Below are 18,193 nucleotides of genomic sequence, written 5' to 3' on the forward strand. Positions count from 1 at the left end.
CCTCACCTGTGAACCTGGAGCAGCATGTCACCAGTAATCCCAGAGCTGTGCTGAACCTGTCTGGATGTCACTCTGATAGTTAACTCTAGTTCCTTGATAAAATCTAATGCATGCAGGGAAAACTATCCTGTTTCATATTCCCAGAAGCTGGAGAGTCAGAAACTAAGCACAAATTTCTAACCAAACAATGAAGTACTGTAGCAACTTGAATTTGAATGACAATGTTGTTAGATAACATGATTATAGAATTTATATTCTTCTGCTTGTTTAAAATGCTGATTATGAAAAACAGGTTCAATGTTCACCAGGTTTCTTCTCTTGATTTTTTTTTTTGGTTATTTGAATTTCAAGTAAGAAAATGTGTTAGTTGATGTTTAAGTTTTTCAAAGACTTGAAAGAAGCAATTCATGTTTTGTTTTTCCTACACAGTACAGTAACTTTTCCTTTCTCTACGGTGGCAGTTTGTGTGCAGTTGTTTGGAAGTATAACCTATGGTAGCATAATAAATTCATTTAGGAAGTGAGTGATAAACTTATGAAGAGTAGGATTTTTTCACTGAGATGCATTTGTTTTGCAATATATACCAGGAAAGGAGAATTTTATCTTAAGGGTAGGAGAATGTTATTTGTGTAATCCATTGGCCAGGCCTATTTGCATTGGAGCACTAACCCTGACCTTAACCATGTAATGCCTTTCTTAAGTGGTTACTGCATTACCTTAGACTAGCTCTGATGATTTGTTCTTCTTTTTAAAAAGGACAGCATAACAACAAGTGTTTCCTTTGGAAATTCTTTTAATTTAAATGAGTTACACAACACTAAGTTTGTAGGTTTTTTGGATGAGGTTTTGTATTGCTATGGACTTACTATTGCTTTTTTCACTTGTGCACTTTTGCAAAAATATTTTGAAAATGATCAAGAGGAACTATGTTTTAATCCACCTTAGGAAAAGTTTGAAAACATAGGGGTAGCTCTCCTAACAAACAGCATAATGTCATCTGCCATCTGACTTAATGTGCTCCTTTAAAGCAAGCCTGTTCTGTCTTATGGCAGGAAAAAGGAATAAAATAAATAATGATACATTTCCATTTCATTGCTTTGATCTGAAATAATGGTCACAGTCTCAATGTTCTTTTCCCTCCCCACTTCATGTTTTGTTAAGTTGAGCAGATTATTAATATTTCTTTTTGTTCCATTTTGGTTTTCTTGCCTTCAGTTCTCACAGCACAGCTGAGCCATGTCCTTCAGAACTGTTGAGCTTCCTGGGCTTTCTAATAGTTCACAAATGCAAGAAAGCATTTTAGAACGTTCTGGCACATCTGTGCAAAGTTGTCATGAAGAAATATTGTTCTGTTTGCATTGATAGGTTCAATGTAAAAGAAATTACAAAGTGAGAGATAAAGACAGAAGCATCTTAGAGAAAATACTTAAGATGTTATCATTCTGTTAAGCTTTGTGTAGATAGCTCTTCAAAGCACATTCACTGCATTGTGCCTGAAGTATGACCTAGTGACATACTTTTAGGGACATGTCCCCTGTAATTTTAAAATAGGACTCCCCAAAAGTCAGTTCAGTATTACATGTGAAGAATAGAAGCTGGTGTCTATGATCCTTTTTTATGTCAGAATTATGCTTTCTAGTTTGAAAGGAAGTTGTCAAGTAGATTAATATTGAAAAAAAAATGGATTATTTTCTTGCCAAAACATCGGTAATATTTAATACCTGTAAGAAAACAGAATCTTGTTTCAGTCATCTAAATTCAGTCAGTCATTATTTCAGCACATCATCTTTAATGTTGTCCGTGTGTGAACCACATCGTGCCTGTTTTAAGAGAGCTGCTGTCATACAATTTTATTGTAAAAGAAGTGAGCATTGGTCTGTTTAGGTATAATTAGGAGTAGAAAAGTTGTTTGCAAAAGCAAGGTTAAGAAGTATGATAGTGGTTCGGCTGGAGTGCTGATTGGGAGTTTCCTTTTCAGGTTGAAAAAGAGCTAATTTTGGCCACAGTGTGCTTTTCCTTAGAACCAACACTTGAGCTTCAAACTCTTGGACATTTCTTAGCTATTTACTATCTTGTTAAGACCTAGACTCTTGCTATGGGCATAAAAATACATTTTGTATTGTAAGCATGAAGGAACAGGAGACCAGGCACGTGGATCCTGTAAGAGGTGAGGAGAGGGAAGCTCCATGAGTGTTTCTAATGATGATGATGTAGACAAAGTATTTCCACTTCAACATCTTATGCACATCATCTCTGTTCCTTCCAATTTTGAAGTGTATCCCCTGTCTGTAAGCTAGAGGAGCGGTTGCTAAAGTGTGGATCATAGTGGCAGGCTGGAGCCCACAGCAAAAGTGTGGGCTTGATTTTCAAGTGCACTGTGTAGAGCAAGTGCATTCGGGGTGATGTGGCAGGAAAAGCTGGAAGAAACCATGTAATTAGTACATGCCTTGGTGGAAAAAGTACCTGAAACAAGTCACTGACTGAAAAAAATTTCAAAATTTCAGAAAGTAGTTAGAATTGCTGTGGTTAAAGTGGAACCTGATCTGTAAACTGATGTGCAAAGAGACTTTTTTGATAGAGTTGTGAAAAAACTTCTAATCAGATTTCTGTTCCTCATCACATCTCTTTAATTTTATATGGCCTAGCTTCATACCCAGAACTCTGAGGGGCTACATTTCAATTTTTAATTTTAATTTTTATTCTGTTTGATCATGCATTTAAAAATGGCTTTTGTAGCAGTCCATTTAAACTGCAGAAAAATGAAAATTTTATGCAGTCTTCACAGCAAAATGGAGTTTCAGTGATCTGTAATATACAGCTACTTTGTGCCATTATCATTTAATACTTGGCTGGAAAGTCTGTATTGTTGTTTTAACATTTGGTGTTCTGTCTTGGGAATGGGTGGTGCTTCTTAATCTGCTTCAACTTAAATCTTGGTGGAGGGGATCATATTTTGTTATGAGGTAAGGTTGCAGATTATTTATTGGCACAGCTCTTCCCAACTGAAAAAATATTTACCGGTGAGAAGGCAGGATACTGCTGGACTCTTGGCTTTGTCTCCAGCCAGTTGCCTAGTGCATTAGGGAGGGTTTGGCCTGCTGCTTGTCATTCCTTCCTCTGGCCAGCCTGATGGGATGGAGCCTGGCTGTCCAGGAAGCGTGAGGCAGGCAGCCACATGCTCTCCCTCATGGGTATCTCCTTGACCTTCTGGCTGTGGCTGCCTATAACATCTGGTTCCTGTCAGATGTGTCCTCCGTGCAGGGGCTGTGGTGCATTTGCCAAGGGAGGCTAACTGTGATTATTTCATTGGACTTTTCCATCTCTCACGTCCGTGATCAGTTTCTGATGTAGGAGTTGACCCTGAACATGCATGCCAAGGCTTGCTTCTTGCTTTAGTGACTAAACAGGCAGTCAAAAGGGTGGATTATGGCAAGAGAGAAAAATCTAAAAGCAAAGGAGGCATGGACACAACTTCTTGCAAGTGAAACTAAAATTCCCTCGTGGAGATCACATAAATCTCTTCCAAGGATACCCAAAATTCTGTACACAAGTATTTTGCTTTCAGTGGACTTGCTCTCCCAGTTTCTGGATATGCATTTAAAAAATACTCACAGGGGAAAAAAATCTCAAAAATATTTGTGATAAATATATTTTATTGACTCTGCAGGAACTTTTTCAATAGTTGCACATAAAATATTGTTTTCTTTGTGAAATAAGGGAAAGGAAATCACACTGGGGAAGACTCTAAGAAATCAGTGTGTGTTACAACTCTTTGCTGCCATGTGATACAACGTTTTTTCATGGAGGAGGTGGGGCAGGGCAATGAGATGAAAGGTCCAGCTGGTTTTCTGCTAAAATTTATGGGTATGTGTGATGTTAGCTATCCGAACCACCGTTAATGTTGGCTACAAAAATAATTGTGTTCAGCTGTTAAGAACATTTTTCAGCATTAGGGTCGGTAGTCATAGAGATGAATATTTGGTTCCATCAGTTGTTTTCTGACATTACAGTTACTTTGAATCAATTCTGTCATAAGCATGTTGGCTGAACATTCATCAGAATTATTACTTGTTGCATACAGCTCTCAACTTGTTCATCAACTCACGATGCTGAGCGCTGCGCAAAGCTCTTAGTCCTTGTCCCAGAGGCTTTGCATGGAAAGGCATCTTGACTTACAGTATATGATTTATAACTGCTAGAATAGGAATTATTTTTTCCTTGCAAAAAAAAAAAGGCTGTGATCATGCAACTGAGAAAAATTACTGTTTTTCTCTGTGTTGATGTTGATTGTTACAGCAGAGATTTCCTTTTTTTGCAGGGCAAAGTGTGCCTTCAGCGTGGTATCCTTGGTACATGAGGCATTGCAGCATCTTTTTATCCAGATTTCCTTGCAGATTTCCCAGTATCATTTGACCTGACACTGGACAAGCATTATGACTTATGTGCCCCTCTGAGAGTGGCCTGTAAGCTGATATGTGCACCAGACTCAGGAGTGTGACCAATTTGAACAAGGCTGAATGGCTGTGCACAGGCAATCGCAGGAGTGTTGCTGGACCTGTGACTGAAGCCTGAATCAGCTCATTGCATTAGTCATTTGTCAAGCAAGTAAACCTTCTCCCACATTTCTGGCTTTGTTTCCACAGGGGGATCTCAAAGGAGGGTTAGGCCATCCTTGGGTCCTCTGAGGGGAAGATGGAGTTTTTTTAGTTTTCTGCCTTTTCCGCAGCAGTTACGTTCTTCTCCCCTCCTGGATGCTCAGCTGTGCCAAAAACCTGCTATCCTGACAAGATTTGTAGCTGTTCTTTCTTGGCAAGAGTGTTGGGCAGGGCTGTGTCAGAGCACTTTTGGCCAAAAAAGAAGCTGGAACTCTTGTCAGTCACAAATCAATTCACAGAGTGGCTCACTGGGTTTGTGACACTTGGAATTAATTTACATTTATCCAAAATATTACCAAAGCTGCTGTATTTCTGAAATAATTTTTGCAGTCAGGCTTGAGGCAATGCTATGTCTGTGTTTTGCTTTTTTGGTGTACCTTAATACATCTGCCTCTAGTGCTGTCCATTATCTCATGGTGATTCTGGTAAAGGACTCTGTTTCAAAGGAAATGGGGAGAGAAAGGCCTTTGGGTCTTTGATTATAAGAATTTTTGTGGTAACCATTTTTGCTCCAACATTGCTGGGTTGAGCTAAATCAGGGGCAGTGATTAGCAGACATGAGCTGAGAAGGAAAGAAGTGCTTTAATTGGTATTCAAAGGCAATGATCTTCGCAGAAGGGGCCATCCTGCAATCCTGACAGCTGGCCTGGTTTTCTACTGTCAGACAATCTGACTGTACTCTTTATAAGTGCCTATTTACTGTCTTTCAAGCCTTCTTTTTCTTAAGTTACTCAAAGTTATTTTGGACTTTAGGACAATGGTAGAACTTTTTGTTTGGAAGGATATAATTCCCATTAAATATTGATACTTTGACCTCATTCACCTGATCTCACATTTTGTTTACCTAACTTAATTTTAAATGCTATTAAGTTTCGTTGCAGGTAAGAATCAAACTATCAGTTTGGATAGTTTGGATCGGTTTTTGTTCTTGTTGTCTGTAAAAGCTTTGCTCAAAAGGCTATTGCTGTGTAAGTGTGAATATTTTTAAGATGCCTATCCAAGTGTGTGTTTCTAAGATGAAGTGCTTGTTTTGTTTCTGGGGGTGCTTTGGGCCGTGCCCAGCTCCGTCACGCAGACGCGGTGGTGTTCGGCGGCACGAAACCCCACGATGTTCCTGTGAGTTGCACAAAGCCTGGGGCCACCATCATCAACTGTGCTCGTGATCCTCTGCCAGGTAAGAGGTGATAAAAGGTAACAGTTCTTGCCAGTGGTGTGCACTGAGCCTTTGGGATGTGTGTGGCACCTTGGTGACAACGCAGCGTGGTTAAAAGCTGCATCTCTGGGAGGGCCTTCAAAGGAGTGTGCACAGGGCATGTGCACACCTTTCTCTGGTGTATGAATAGGGGAAAGATGTTAGGTGGGAGAGGAAAGGTTGGAACAGATTCTTCACAGCAGGATTGTTAGATAAGCAATGACCCAGTGGATTCAGAGAGTTCAGAGTCAAAAGTCATCATCTGTTGACTTTTTTGGGTTATCAGCTGCGCTATTACATAGTGCTGTTTTGTGTAGTGTCTTGTCCTATGACTTCTGTGGGCTCACCTGGAATATGAGAAAAGGAGAAGAAGGGAAGAAACATCAACTGCAAAGTGCTGTGAAACTGCAGAGAGTGGTGCAGGAGGGAGTACAGAAATCATGTGTAGTTAAGAAGAGGCAGAATGTCTCCTGCAGTCATTTTTCCATCAAAAAAGGGTTTGGATTAATCTCCTTCCTTTTCCTCTAACTTGTTGTGGAGTGTGTATGTGTTCAATAATTTCTCAGTTGAAAAAATGCTACAGAATTTTCTTGGGAATAAAATTAAGAAATCTTCCCAGAAGTTACTCCGCTGCTAGAATAATGTGTAATAATAATAAACAACATGTAATTTTACCTGTAAAATTTCTTAAAATTCTATGAAGATCTCTAGATATTTTCTAGATTTTTGGTGTGTATATGAGTTTGACTGCTCAACATCCCAATGAGATTATGCTGCAAATGAATAGGAAAATGAGTAAGTACATGGGTAGCATGACTGATTAATCTGGGGTTTCTTAAAATCTTATCACAAGTGCACTAGATTGACATCTATTGACCAAAAGTGTGGAAATGAGCATAAAGCTGAGAAAGCCTAATTGCATGGGTTTTAAACTAGGGATATTCCCTAAGGGCAAATGAAGCAGGTACTCCATGCAGAGCTAATGCAAGATCAGGCTCATAAAGAGCAGCTGCTGTTCCCATGCAAAGCATGGCCTTAGCAATAGATTTTTTCCTTGTCTTTCATGATATACCCTTGACTTGAACAGACACTGCAGGTGTGGAGATCTGGGTTATTATTCACTTGATTGTCTGAAGGCATTTGGACATTCACTGTCTGCCTCCCAAAGCAGATCTCTGATCCTGCTGAGGATATCAAGGGTGGGTACCAAGCCTTTTCCCTTCCTGATGCTGCACAAGTTGTCCAAAAAGAATTCATGTTTTCTTTTTCCTGTACTAGTGACAAAGAGAATCCTTGCATCTCTAATGCCCATTTGCTTCCCCTAGGGGTTTTTGGATATAATTGTTAAGTATCTGTAGGGCAGAGCTTGGCACACAGGTCTCTTGAGCAGGTACCCAGCCTACTAGTATGACACAGCCTTACATGAAGGAGGACTGGGGGAGAGGGGGAAAGGAATAGAGAAGAGAGGGAGTGGTGGTACAGCAGTCATACCTAAAAATAAATAAATATGAATCTCCCCTTATTTTAATCCTGAAGGTATAAAATTATGTGACAGAACTGGGGTGGTTCTGACAGGGTGGGATGAGCCAGTCCATGCAGCCTGAGTGCTGCCTGGTGCAAGCCCCACTTTCAGATTCCTAATTCTCTGCATTGAGAAGTGAGTCTGAGCCTTCACAGGCCTCAAAGTTATGCAGTATAACTGCATGCTACATCTTAAGATTTAAATATCTTCATGCCTTAGTTACTCTAAAGAACTATAGACAATATTAGTGTTTCCCTTCTCTGAAAGTGTTGTTAGAAAAACTGCATTACACACCACAGTAACATTCATTTCTAATGCAGGAAGTGTAAGATTTGGCGTAAGCATATACATCTCTTTGCATTTTTCAAGTTGTAGCACTCTGTTGAGTACTGCATTTTTTTTTTTTTGAAAGATAGCATGAGATTTTTATCAAGATAATTTAGCTAGAACTCTATGAAATGTCTATCTGTCTTTTGGTAATGCTTTTGAGGTTGTCAGAACTTTGGGGTAACTCCAAAATTACAGCAGAAATGCATTTTACCAGCTATAAAAATGTTGGTCTCAAGGCTTACTAGAGAGGAACATGAAACACAGGTGTCTGACAGGAAGAATGCACTTAGTTTAGATGCAAGATGTTTGTGGAAAGCCCATTGCGGAGTAGTTGTGACCTTGGAGAAACAACTGAGTCTTATAACTGTCTCTTGACTTCCATGGAATCTGGCTGAGGTGCTTGGAAATTGTTCTGGATTTTTTCTTGCTTTAGAAATGTCCGACTTAACATCTGTGGGGTCACAGGAGCTAAATGAAGCCTGAAAGCAATAATGGCCATGAAGTAACATTTGTTGTTGGTAGATGGTGGCTAGATTTCCAACTTGTGTGGGTGTGCATGTTGTCTAACACACTTGCATGTTTTAAAAGCACTCAGAATTTGCGAGGATGTAGCTGGGGAAGTGTAATGTTGTAAATCAGGAGAGTAGAGATAAAAGTGTTCACTCCAAAGTGACAATTCTTTTTCAAGTATTTTTTTGACCAAAGGTTTTTAAATTATCACAATTTTAAAACATTCTGCAATTTTCTAGCAGTGCAACATCTGCTTCTGTTGCACTGGCAATCTTGGAATCAGGTGAGTGCTGGTAGAGTCTTGCAGGAATATACTTTATATGCAAATGTATGGAAATGAAAGTAACTTTCTGAAGAAAACTTAAGGATGCCAGAATTATTTGAGATTATTTGAGATGTCCAGCTCCTTTGGGGTCACTTGAAAGCCGAAGCCCACATGGTTTAAGTATGTTAGTGGGAAATTCAACCATTTCCCCATCTCTATTCTGAGCTGCCTGAGCAGGCAGGTAGCACCTGGCAGCAGCTCTCACTCACCTGCACAATAGGGTATGAATCAGAGGAGGGAGCACAATATCCAAATTTCAGCTGATCTGACCATAGTCCAAAGCAGAGAGTGCTATTGCAGCTTCCATGTGGAAAATTTATCCTAGGAGGGCTGTTGCAATCCTGTGGTTGTCTTGCTAACTCCATGCGTGCATGACTTTCACCTCTAGTTTCCCCTTCTCCCCTGCAAAAGCCTGGTTAGTCATTTGTGGGGTGACTGTGTAGCATAGGCAGTCTGAGAGAAATAGTTTATTGAAGGGAATTGTCTGATTCTAATATGTATTTACACACATGCTAGCTCTGCCCTGATAAAAATAGTTGAATTAAGCCAAATAACATAAAAAGTCAAAATGTTTCTGTAAAGCACAGCTGTCTGAAAGGGGATTTTAAACTTCATTCTTCCTACTTCATTTGTCTGCTTGGCAGCTCTCCCAGCCTGGTCTCAAAGCAACAAGAGTCAGCTTATGACTGTGATAGACTATTCCAGTAAAACTCCTCTGTCTAAATCTAAAGCTGAGCATCTCCAGAAGAAATTGTTGGGGGTTTGTTTGTTTGTTTGTTTGTTTGTTTGTTTGTTTGTTTGTTTGTTTGTTTGTTTGTTTTAATTGCAAGTGTTAATGCAAGAAGAAGGACTTTTCAGACACTTTCTTAATTAGAGTTTAATATGAGGACTGTTGCCTTCAGCTTGGTTAGCTGTGTCACTGATGTGTGGATGCCTGCTGGCAGGAAGGTTTGAGAAAGGGTCAGGAAGCACATGGAGTGAGGCTGAGGGTCTGCAGGGAGGGTCTCCTGTTCCCTCAGCAGCATGTGGGAGAGTGGGCTGTGGCTGCCAGCCTGTCTGCAGTCTGAGGGTGCTGTGCCCTGCTGCTCTGGGACCCTTGTGGGGAGGGATGGTTGTGCAAGGAAACGTGAGCCTTTTATCACCAGTGCAGAACAGAGCAAGAGCTTGACCAGGTCAGGGCTTGCACTTCAGTTCCCCCGTGGCAGAAAGGTTAAAGCTGTCAGCGTACGATTGTTATTTTTTATTACAATTATATCTACGCCCTTCAGAACGTGGCCACGGCCTTGATATGCCCACAGAGACTAGGATGTGAATTTTGGAGAAATTGTGTCTAGATAAAAGTCAATGAGCAACAACAGGAGAACAAGCCAGAAGAAGGATTATAGCAAAATGACAAAATAATATGTTTAGTTGGGGTAGCTAATGTATGATTATCATTTGCTATGTTGCCACTAGAAACAATTATAACTGTCTCTGCAGTTGAAGTCACTCTGATTTGTGTAGACTCTCCAGAATATCTGCTTTTAGTATCATGCTGATGAAGATAACTGTTGCTATTAAAAAAAAAATTGTATCTACTATTTCTAAGTTATAATGATTCTAAGTTATAATGATCTAAGTTATAATGATATGGTATTTGTGATCATTTCATTGTTCTTGCCCACTGTAGTGTGTGTGTCAAAGAGAAGACTGTCTTTACCATGCTCATTTAGGTGTTCTGTTTAAGAGTGCATGTAGCTTTTCAAATACAGCTGTGCGAATTTCTTTGTGTGGGTTTGTGTAATATGTTTCAGAACATACAGTTACTCTCTGATTTTCATAGTCTATTCATCCTTCTGGTTGGTTTCATTTGAAGTATTAGAGAAGCCACCTATAATTTTGTCAGTAATATTGGTAAATTTCAAGTCAATCTTCAGAAATTTTTTATTTGTATATAACTTTCAAATGCACATGTTCCCACTCACAGAAGATTTGTGATTTATAACTGCCATACTTATATTTTTCAGAGAAACACAGCTATGGTCAGCAGAACAACCCTGCTGCTGAAAAGACTGTTGGTTCTCTTGCAGTAGCAATGAGAATGCAGGTTAGTGTACCTCTGTTTGTAGATTGTACCAAAGTTACAGATTTGTTGCTCTTTCTATAAGTTGCAGAAATTGCTTCTACAGTTTGTATTTGTTTTACTCGTTTGACCATCTTACATGGCTTCCATTTTAATAGCAGCTCTTAGTCAGATAGAGTAATACCTGTTGCATTTAATTAGAGAAAGGTAAACTAAAAATCAGACATCTCATAATTGTGATTAATACAGTAAAGGTTGGCAGAAGCACTTGTGTCAATAGGCTAATGTCATTCACTCTGGTAAGACTGAGAAGATTAATTGTATCTGCATTTTTGCATTAAAATGGATAGAGGGTCCAAAGCTATGTTATTTAGTTTTGGAAGCAGCATGAGTCAGTCAGTGAACAATCAGTATCTTCCATTATTTTTAAGGTGTGAGAGAAGAATAGTAATTCTCTGTCTTAATCAGAATAAAATGTCCAACTGCCTAATTAGAGAATCTTCTCTGCCACTTATCTGTTAGTGGGGTTGTTTCTTTTTGAAATGTGGTCATACAATAGAAAAGTGGCTCTTACTTTGTCCTAAAACCATGAAATGGAAAAATTTTTAAGTTTGGGGCTTTTTGTTAGCCTTTGCTGTGGAAGTTATTTCAACATACTCTAGAGACTGTTTGAAATTGCTGTTCAGCCTTTATGATGCAGCTGTTGTGTGCTGTTTTCTTGTTTAAAACCAGAACATGGTAAAAAACATGGAGCGATGGATCCAGTCCCAGCAGTACAGGAAGTGGGACCTCCACAGCTTGAAACTGCAACCCGTCTCCCCAGTGCCCAGGTAATAAGTGCTTCTAAAGAAAAAAAAGTGAAAAATATTTTTAAAAAGAGCAAGCAAGTGTGACAACCTAAAAATGTGCTGTGCCTAAATAATTTTTAATCTTATATGGATTATATGTTGTGCCATTCTCTTGTACGCTTCATCATGACTGTGGTCTTCTGTTTGATATCGATTTTTACTTTGATTTTTCATTGGAGCCAAGCTTTATTTCATGAAGTCCTAAAGCTGGAAGGTTTCATTGTCAAAGGGAGGAGAAGTCTTGTGCAACACCAACAGAAATACAAAAGACAAGAGGTTCCTAATGGCTGAACCCTGGTGTAGGAAGGTGTTTAGTTAAGGCTCAGTGGTTTCAGTGGCATTTGAGTTTGTATTTATTTTCTTCCCTCAGTAGAAGTACTTTCTTCTGCATTAGACTTTTAAATTCTGTGTGGGTGTGAAAAGCAGGAAGCATATTTATTCTCATAGCCAGAATCTTTTCAATCAGCTCCTGTCATTCACTTCCCAAGGCCCGTGTCTGGGCCTCAGGGATTTCAGGTCTGCCTTGGCATGATTGCTGACATCTCTGATATTTAAAGCAGTCTGAGCTCTTTACTGTGCTAAAGTGCTTTGCTCTGTGTTGGTTGTGTTGGGTGACAGAGAGAGGAACCAATGGCTTGAAAGTGAGGAAAGTGTCAACATTTTTTTTTGCTTATTGATACGCCTGCTTCTGCAGATGCTGAAGGAACCTCTCACCAGAAGAAAGTCTGAGAGAGTTGGAACTCCATAGTCTGGAGGATAAGAGGATCTTACCAGTGTGTCTAAATACAATGTACAGTAATGCAAACAGGAACAAGGCAGGCTCTTTTCAGTGGAGCCTAGGGATAGAACCATCAGCAGTGAGCACAAACTGAAACCCAGGAAGCTCCATTTGAACATCAGGAAACACTTCCTCACTGTGAGAGTGACCAAATATTGACACACAGGTGCAGGGTGGTTGTGGAGCGTCCATCCTAGGAGACATTCAGAAGCCACCTGGACATAGGCAACTAACCAGCTCTAGATGCCCCTGCATGAGCAGGGGGGTTGGACCAGATGACTTCCAGAGGTCCCTTCCAACCCCAGCCAGTCTGTGATTCTGTAATTCTGAATCCTGCTGGTGTCGTTTTGGAAAGCTGTGACAAAATGTTGTATTTTGATTTATTTTTCACTGTCTCTTACAACAGTTCAATGGGAATGAACACAAATGTAATCTAAACCAGAGATGCCAAAAGAATGAGTTTTCCCTGGTGACCAGGGACATAAGGAGGCAGAAATGCTTGAGCTTTTTCTGGAAATCTAGAATTCAGTTTTTAGAAATGAAGCCTAAAAAACTCTCCTTCAATAATACAATTAAAGTATGTGATGTCATGAGGGTGATGGTAAAAAAAATACTCACAAAAAGGTATTCTAAACCCTCTCTATGACATTGTGTTTAGTACATCAATAATTATATAATTAATAAATAATTGTGTATAAATATATATACACACCATCATATAATATATATGATTATAATTAGTAATAGGACTTGCATTTATCTGCTCAGTCTATAGCTTTTTCAGTCTTTTTCTTTTAAATGTAAAAAATCCCTTCAGATGGAAAGTATCCTGTAATAAAATGTAAGCTTTCAGTAATACACCACGTTGTGTGGAGACAGATGGAGTATTCATTGAAAGTGAGGCAAAGCTGCTTAAGCACTAAAACTAAGAACATCTGCTTTTTGATTTCTGTGAGATCTGGGTTGAAGTATTTCCAAATATATTGGAAATGGAATGGAAAATTTTTTTACAGTATGCAGTAAAAAAGAAATGTCAGGTGAGTAGATGTAGAGCCTTCCTCCATCTTTTAAATTTTTCTGTATTTTGTAAATTATCACTTAGCATTGTCAGTGGTGGCCTTCTTGCTTAACAGTTTTCATTCATGCAGAAGAACCACTTTTGCACATCTCCAGCAATACTGAATAACATAACATATTGAACAATTCTGGTATTTCCAATACAGAGAATATTTTGTCAGACTAAAAGAGTCAGCAACAAATATAGACTTCTAAAGTCCAGGTATAACCAAGTCTTTAATTTTCTGTGTCTTGGGAAAATATATTTAGAAGGAGGAAAAAAATGTAAAGTAATGTTGTCATATTAGTCTGTATCTTTCTCCCCTTGCTAAATGCATCAATTATTTTAAGGAAGATAGTCACTCTGAAATTTTTAATTGGTTAGATCTTTAAGGGACCACACTATCACCAACTTAGCAAGAGTTTTCTGGGACTTTAGTTGTTTATATATTGGAAGCTCTGAGTGAAAACTTCAGATGGTCTTTTGCAATGTGATGTTTGTAAGCCACTCCATCTTGTGCTCTCATTTAATTTTTATGGCTAGCTGTGTTTGAAGTCACACATAGGAAGCCAAAGGTATATCCTTCTGTGAAAGAGGATGCACTTAGTATGTCTTTGAAAGAAAGCAGGTTCCAGCTTAGTACTGTGATTGAGTAACTCCTTGTCCTGTAGTTCTGGATTATGCCATTGTTTGGGTGGGTGGTTTCTGGGTTTCACTTGCCTGCTGCGGGGTGCAAAAGGGGGATACTTGAGAGCTATAAATGAATAATGGAGCCAGTTTAGGATTTTCTCAAAGAATTTCCAAGCCATTAAGTTGGCACAGACTCATCATTTGTCGAGTGGATGCAGAATGGCTGAAGTACACACACAGAGTTGAGATCTGGTTGTAGTTTTATGTTCACTGGTGGATATTTAAGGTCTTGCAGAATGTTTGAAAGTTCAGGACATGAGCTTTCATAACACTGCCAGATTCTGTCTTAAAAATACTGTGATCATCTGAAACTACAGGAAGAAATTTAGCCTGGTTAGGCTGAAAGTAATTTCTTAAGTGTGAGCAATTCAAAGCCCAAGGAGACAACTCTTCACATCCTGTGTTCCAGCCCCTGGGCTTCCATGCTGCAGGAGCTTACAGCTTCTACATATGTGGATATAATGGGCAACAAGGTCAGGCTCACAAATGCAAAATGCATGATGGAATATTAAATCCAAAGACCTCAGGTTGTCCAGGTCAGGAATTGCAGTTACAATAGTGTCCCCTACAGCCACATTCCCTCAGGGAATCTGTGGCTTGCCTCAGCTACTGCTCACCCTTGCTGGGGGTAGTTTGTAAGCTCAGTGGATGTCTTGGTTGAACCCTGTGCTGTAGACTCCTGCTCTGTGGCCATTCTTAGTTTAGCTGTGTTTTAGAAGTGCATGAGTTGGTCTTCAAATGCCTTGTTTCCTTTGGTGCCCTCGTGGGCAGCAGCAATGTTGGTGCTGCCCTCGGATGAAAGGCACTGCGTGCACAAGCTTCGGGTTTAGCAAGTGTGTTTGTGTGACTGTTGGCCAAGGAATGCATGCACTTTTTAGTAAATTGTATGTGCTGAAATATGCTGTGAGGGAGGAGAACAAAAGGGAAAAACAAATCCAGAAACATCCATTCCAGTGGGACGTGCTTGAGCATCCAGCAGACACGTTTCTAGCTTGATATGAAAGCATTACGTAATATTTGGAATCTGATTAAAGGAGAGCTCTCTATGAAATTGTAACAATTAACAAACTCTGTATGTGATTTTCAATGTTATATTAGGTGTTAGTTAATATTTAGGTTTGGTTAATAAAATGTGAGAGGGGAATTAAAAAACTCATTACAATAACTCCATTGTTGGATTATTTGCTGTTGTTTTGTGCTCTGTTGTTGACCACCTAAGCTGAGAGAAATCTCCTGGCTCCTATTTGTTTTCTTTTCCAGTGATATTGAGATTTCCCGAGCACAGAGTCCAAAAGCTGTTGATGTACTTGCCAAGGAGATAGGATTGCTTACAGATGAAATTGAGATCTATGGCCAAACCAAAGCCAAAGTACGTTTGTCCCTGCTGGAAAGGTTAAAGGATCAACCAGATGGAAAATATGTTCTAGTTGCTGGGTAAGAATGCTATGTAATGTCATTAATGTCTGCTGTTTCCACTCTTATTAATATAAACATGCAACTCACATCTTTTTTATACTCTGTACAAATAAGAATCTTCAATGTTTTCATCTGTATGTTGCTCTTTTCTGACAGTGAGCAGGTTTTGAACTTCTTTGAAATAACACAGCTTTTCTTCCAAACTCATTTTACTGAATTAAAGTAAATTTTATAAAAGGTAATTTGTTCTATGATTCTGTGAAATGTTGGTGAGTGGAGTTTTTCTTACTGTTTTATCAGAATTTTAAATATTTAACTTGGATATTTAAGGCTGCTTGCATTGTGGCTGTTTATAAACAAACCTTAACAGAAGCTAGATGCTAATCTGTTGATATTAACAATAAATACTTTTTTTATTGAAGAACAGATTACAAAGTTTAAAAAGCCATGTTTTTTCTCTGAAATGTAGACATGTCTCCAGGCAGGCTTATCCTGCTTGCTTTTCCCACGATTATAGCAAATGCAATGCTCAGCAGGAATTATGCACTTCTCTTCTGAAGAGCTTCAGGTTTTTCTTGCATTCAGTGACACAACTTTTTCATTCACCTGATTTACTAAGTGGAAACTTCTACTTGTGAACAAACATGTGAAGGTTTTCATTAATACTTAAATTGCAGTGTGTCTTTATATTCTGAGTTAAACTATTGGTTGCTTCCTTTTAACTAAAACCAGTCAGGTTTAAAATGCAGTTTTGGCTGATGCAGAAGGAGAAGGCTGTTGTTAACCACCTTTACCTACGGATTCGTCACCTTGGATGGTGTTTCTTGAACTGTTTGCTTTACTGCCTTCCTGTGGGAACAACCTGGATTTCTGGCATTGAGATGGAGCTGTTTTAGTCTGACTTGATGTCACAAAGCTGAGGCAGGCAAGATATGAGGCTTTCCTCAAAGCTATGTGATAGAAGTCCAGCGTTAAAGATATTCCTGGAGGATGCTGAAGCAGTTAAGAGAAGGAAATAACAGCTTGTTGAGCTTGGTTTCCTTTGGCATAGTTTTATTTTGGTTTGGGGTTTTGTGGCATTGGAGAAACAAAAACAGTTTCAGCATTTGACTGAGTTTAAAGAAAGTTGCTGCCATGTATTTTCATGCTCATGATGTCAACAGCATCAGGTGGTCATCATGCTGCAGACCAATCCAGGCTTCCCTAGCAACAAACCTCTCTCAGAAGAAGAGGTTATTTGAAGATGTCTGCAGGTGCAGAGATAACAAGTTGCAGAGCCCCATTTGGGTGGATTTAAGTTGTGTCAGATTGCATGCACCAGCTCTTACATTTCTCCACACTGCTTTGTCCCCCATTCTCCTTCAAAGAAATTGTCTCAAGCAGTTGTCACAGAAAGAAGTGCATCTGCATGTGGAAGAAATGCAGAAGCTTTGACCATCAAGATAAAAAACTGGCAAAAAGTAGAAAATTGTATCCTCTTTAAAGTTTACATAAAATATACCAATACAGAATGGTGTTTCAGAAACAAAGGGCTGGGTTTGGTACCTAGCCAAGCTGGTGATGCAATATGTTGCTATTTGTAACATCTCTGGAGTCATTGCATCTTGTGGGGTTAGTGCAAAGCCACATCTGCTGCAGAAGTGCCTGGGCAGGGTCACTACAATAGTGGGAACATTCTCTTCTGAGGGAGTTCAAAGCTTGACTTTGAAATATAGTACATATAAAATATACATATAATGTGTGTTTATATGCTCTCAGCTGCTCTCCCTTGCTGAAATGGCTGTAGCAGATGACAATGATTTTAAGAAAAGCAGGGAACTCTGTCTGATGGGGAAGTGTTCAATGCAATGAAAATCAAGTATCACTGAAGTGTGGAAACTGGGGAGTGAAATATCCCCCTTTGCCTTCATTCTCTCCCTTGCCAAGGCAAGGTCAACCAGAACCTGCTATTTGGATTATTATGTTTGTTCACAGTTACCAAAGATATTTTAAAATTATTTTAGAATGATGCAGTGCAATGAAGCCTTCAGAATAAATTTTCAATGCTTCAGACGAAATATTTAATATATATGTTTATACTTACAGTTCTGGTGGAAACATTTGAAATGTATGATGGGAACTTCTTGTGTGGGAAAAGAGTGTAAAGTGTGTGTGTATTCAAGAAACTGCAAAACCTCCAGCCTCCATCCATGATGCAGCCAGTGACATTTGTGCCTTTAGTTGCACATTCAGATTTAAATGTTTCACCATGTCTAGGAATTTATAAATATTTGCTTCAGATGCATGTCTAGTTTATTCCTGATATGCTAAAGACCAAACTTCTTGTTCTGAGCAGGAAAATACAACTGAAATGTACCTTTTTATCTCTATGGAAGGTTTAGGGCCCTTTAAAAAGTTGCTAACTGCAGTCTTTTTTGTTCCTTCTAAATGCAAGCAAATATGGCTAAGTGTCTCATCCATTATAAACTTTGTATGCTGAAGTATTATAAACTTTGTATGCAGTTTGATGAACAGATCATGACACCCGAAAATAGGGGTAAGACTTTATTTCTTCATAAATTTCATTTACCTCTATATGGAGACCGTTCTTTTATCTTTTTTTTTCCATTCTTGCTTTTTTATTTTCTTTTCTATTTGGCTTGCTCTAGGGCTTGTGTTAAAACACTATGGGGGCAGAGCCACAAGTTATTGTGGAGCAATCGGTTCTTGGGCATTCACTGCCTGCAAACAGAATTTTAGTGTGTTAAATAATACATCACAGGATCTGTTAACTCAAACTGCCTCCACTCATTGCCAGCTGAGAGCATG

General features: G+C 39.1%; 1 protein-coding gene across 2 annotated transcripts in view; it reads left to right on the top strand.

Annotated features, from left to right (window-relative positions):
- The window catches only part of MTHFD1L (methylenetetrahydrofolate dehydrogenase (NADP+ dependent) 1 like), a 144,039-nt gene that overhangs the window by 9,058 nt on the left and 116,788 nt on the right, over positions 1-18,193 (top strand). For both annotated transcript variants that reach the window (XM_063151276.1, XM_063151277.1), the window contains exons 7-10: positions 5,718-5,829; positions 10,541-10,620; positions 11,329-11,426; positions 15,230-15,403. In XM_063151276.1, coding sequence (XP_063007346.1) covers positions 5,718-5,829; positions 10,541-10,620; positions 11,329-11,426; positions 15,230-15,403 — 464 coding nt within the window. The remainder of the gene's footprint in view (positions 1-5,717; positions 5,830-10,540; positions 10,621-11,328; positions 11,427-15,229; positions 15,404-18,193) is intronic.

The sequence above is a fragment of the Melospiza melodia genome, chromosome 3 (genome assembly GCF_035770615.1).
Source record: "Melospiza melodia melodia isolate bMelMel2 chromosome 3, bMelMel2.pri, whole genome shotgun sequence".
Taxonomy (NCBI): Eukaryota; Metazoa; Chordata; class Aves; order Passeriformes; family Passerellidae; genus Melospiza; species Melospiza melodia.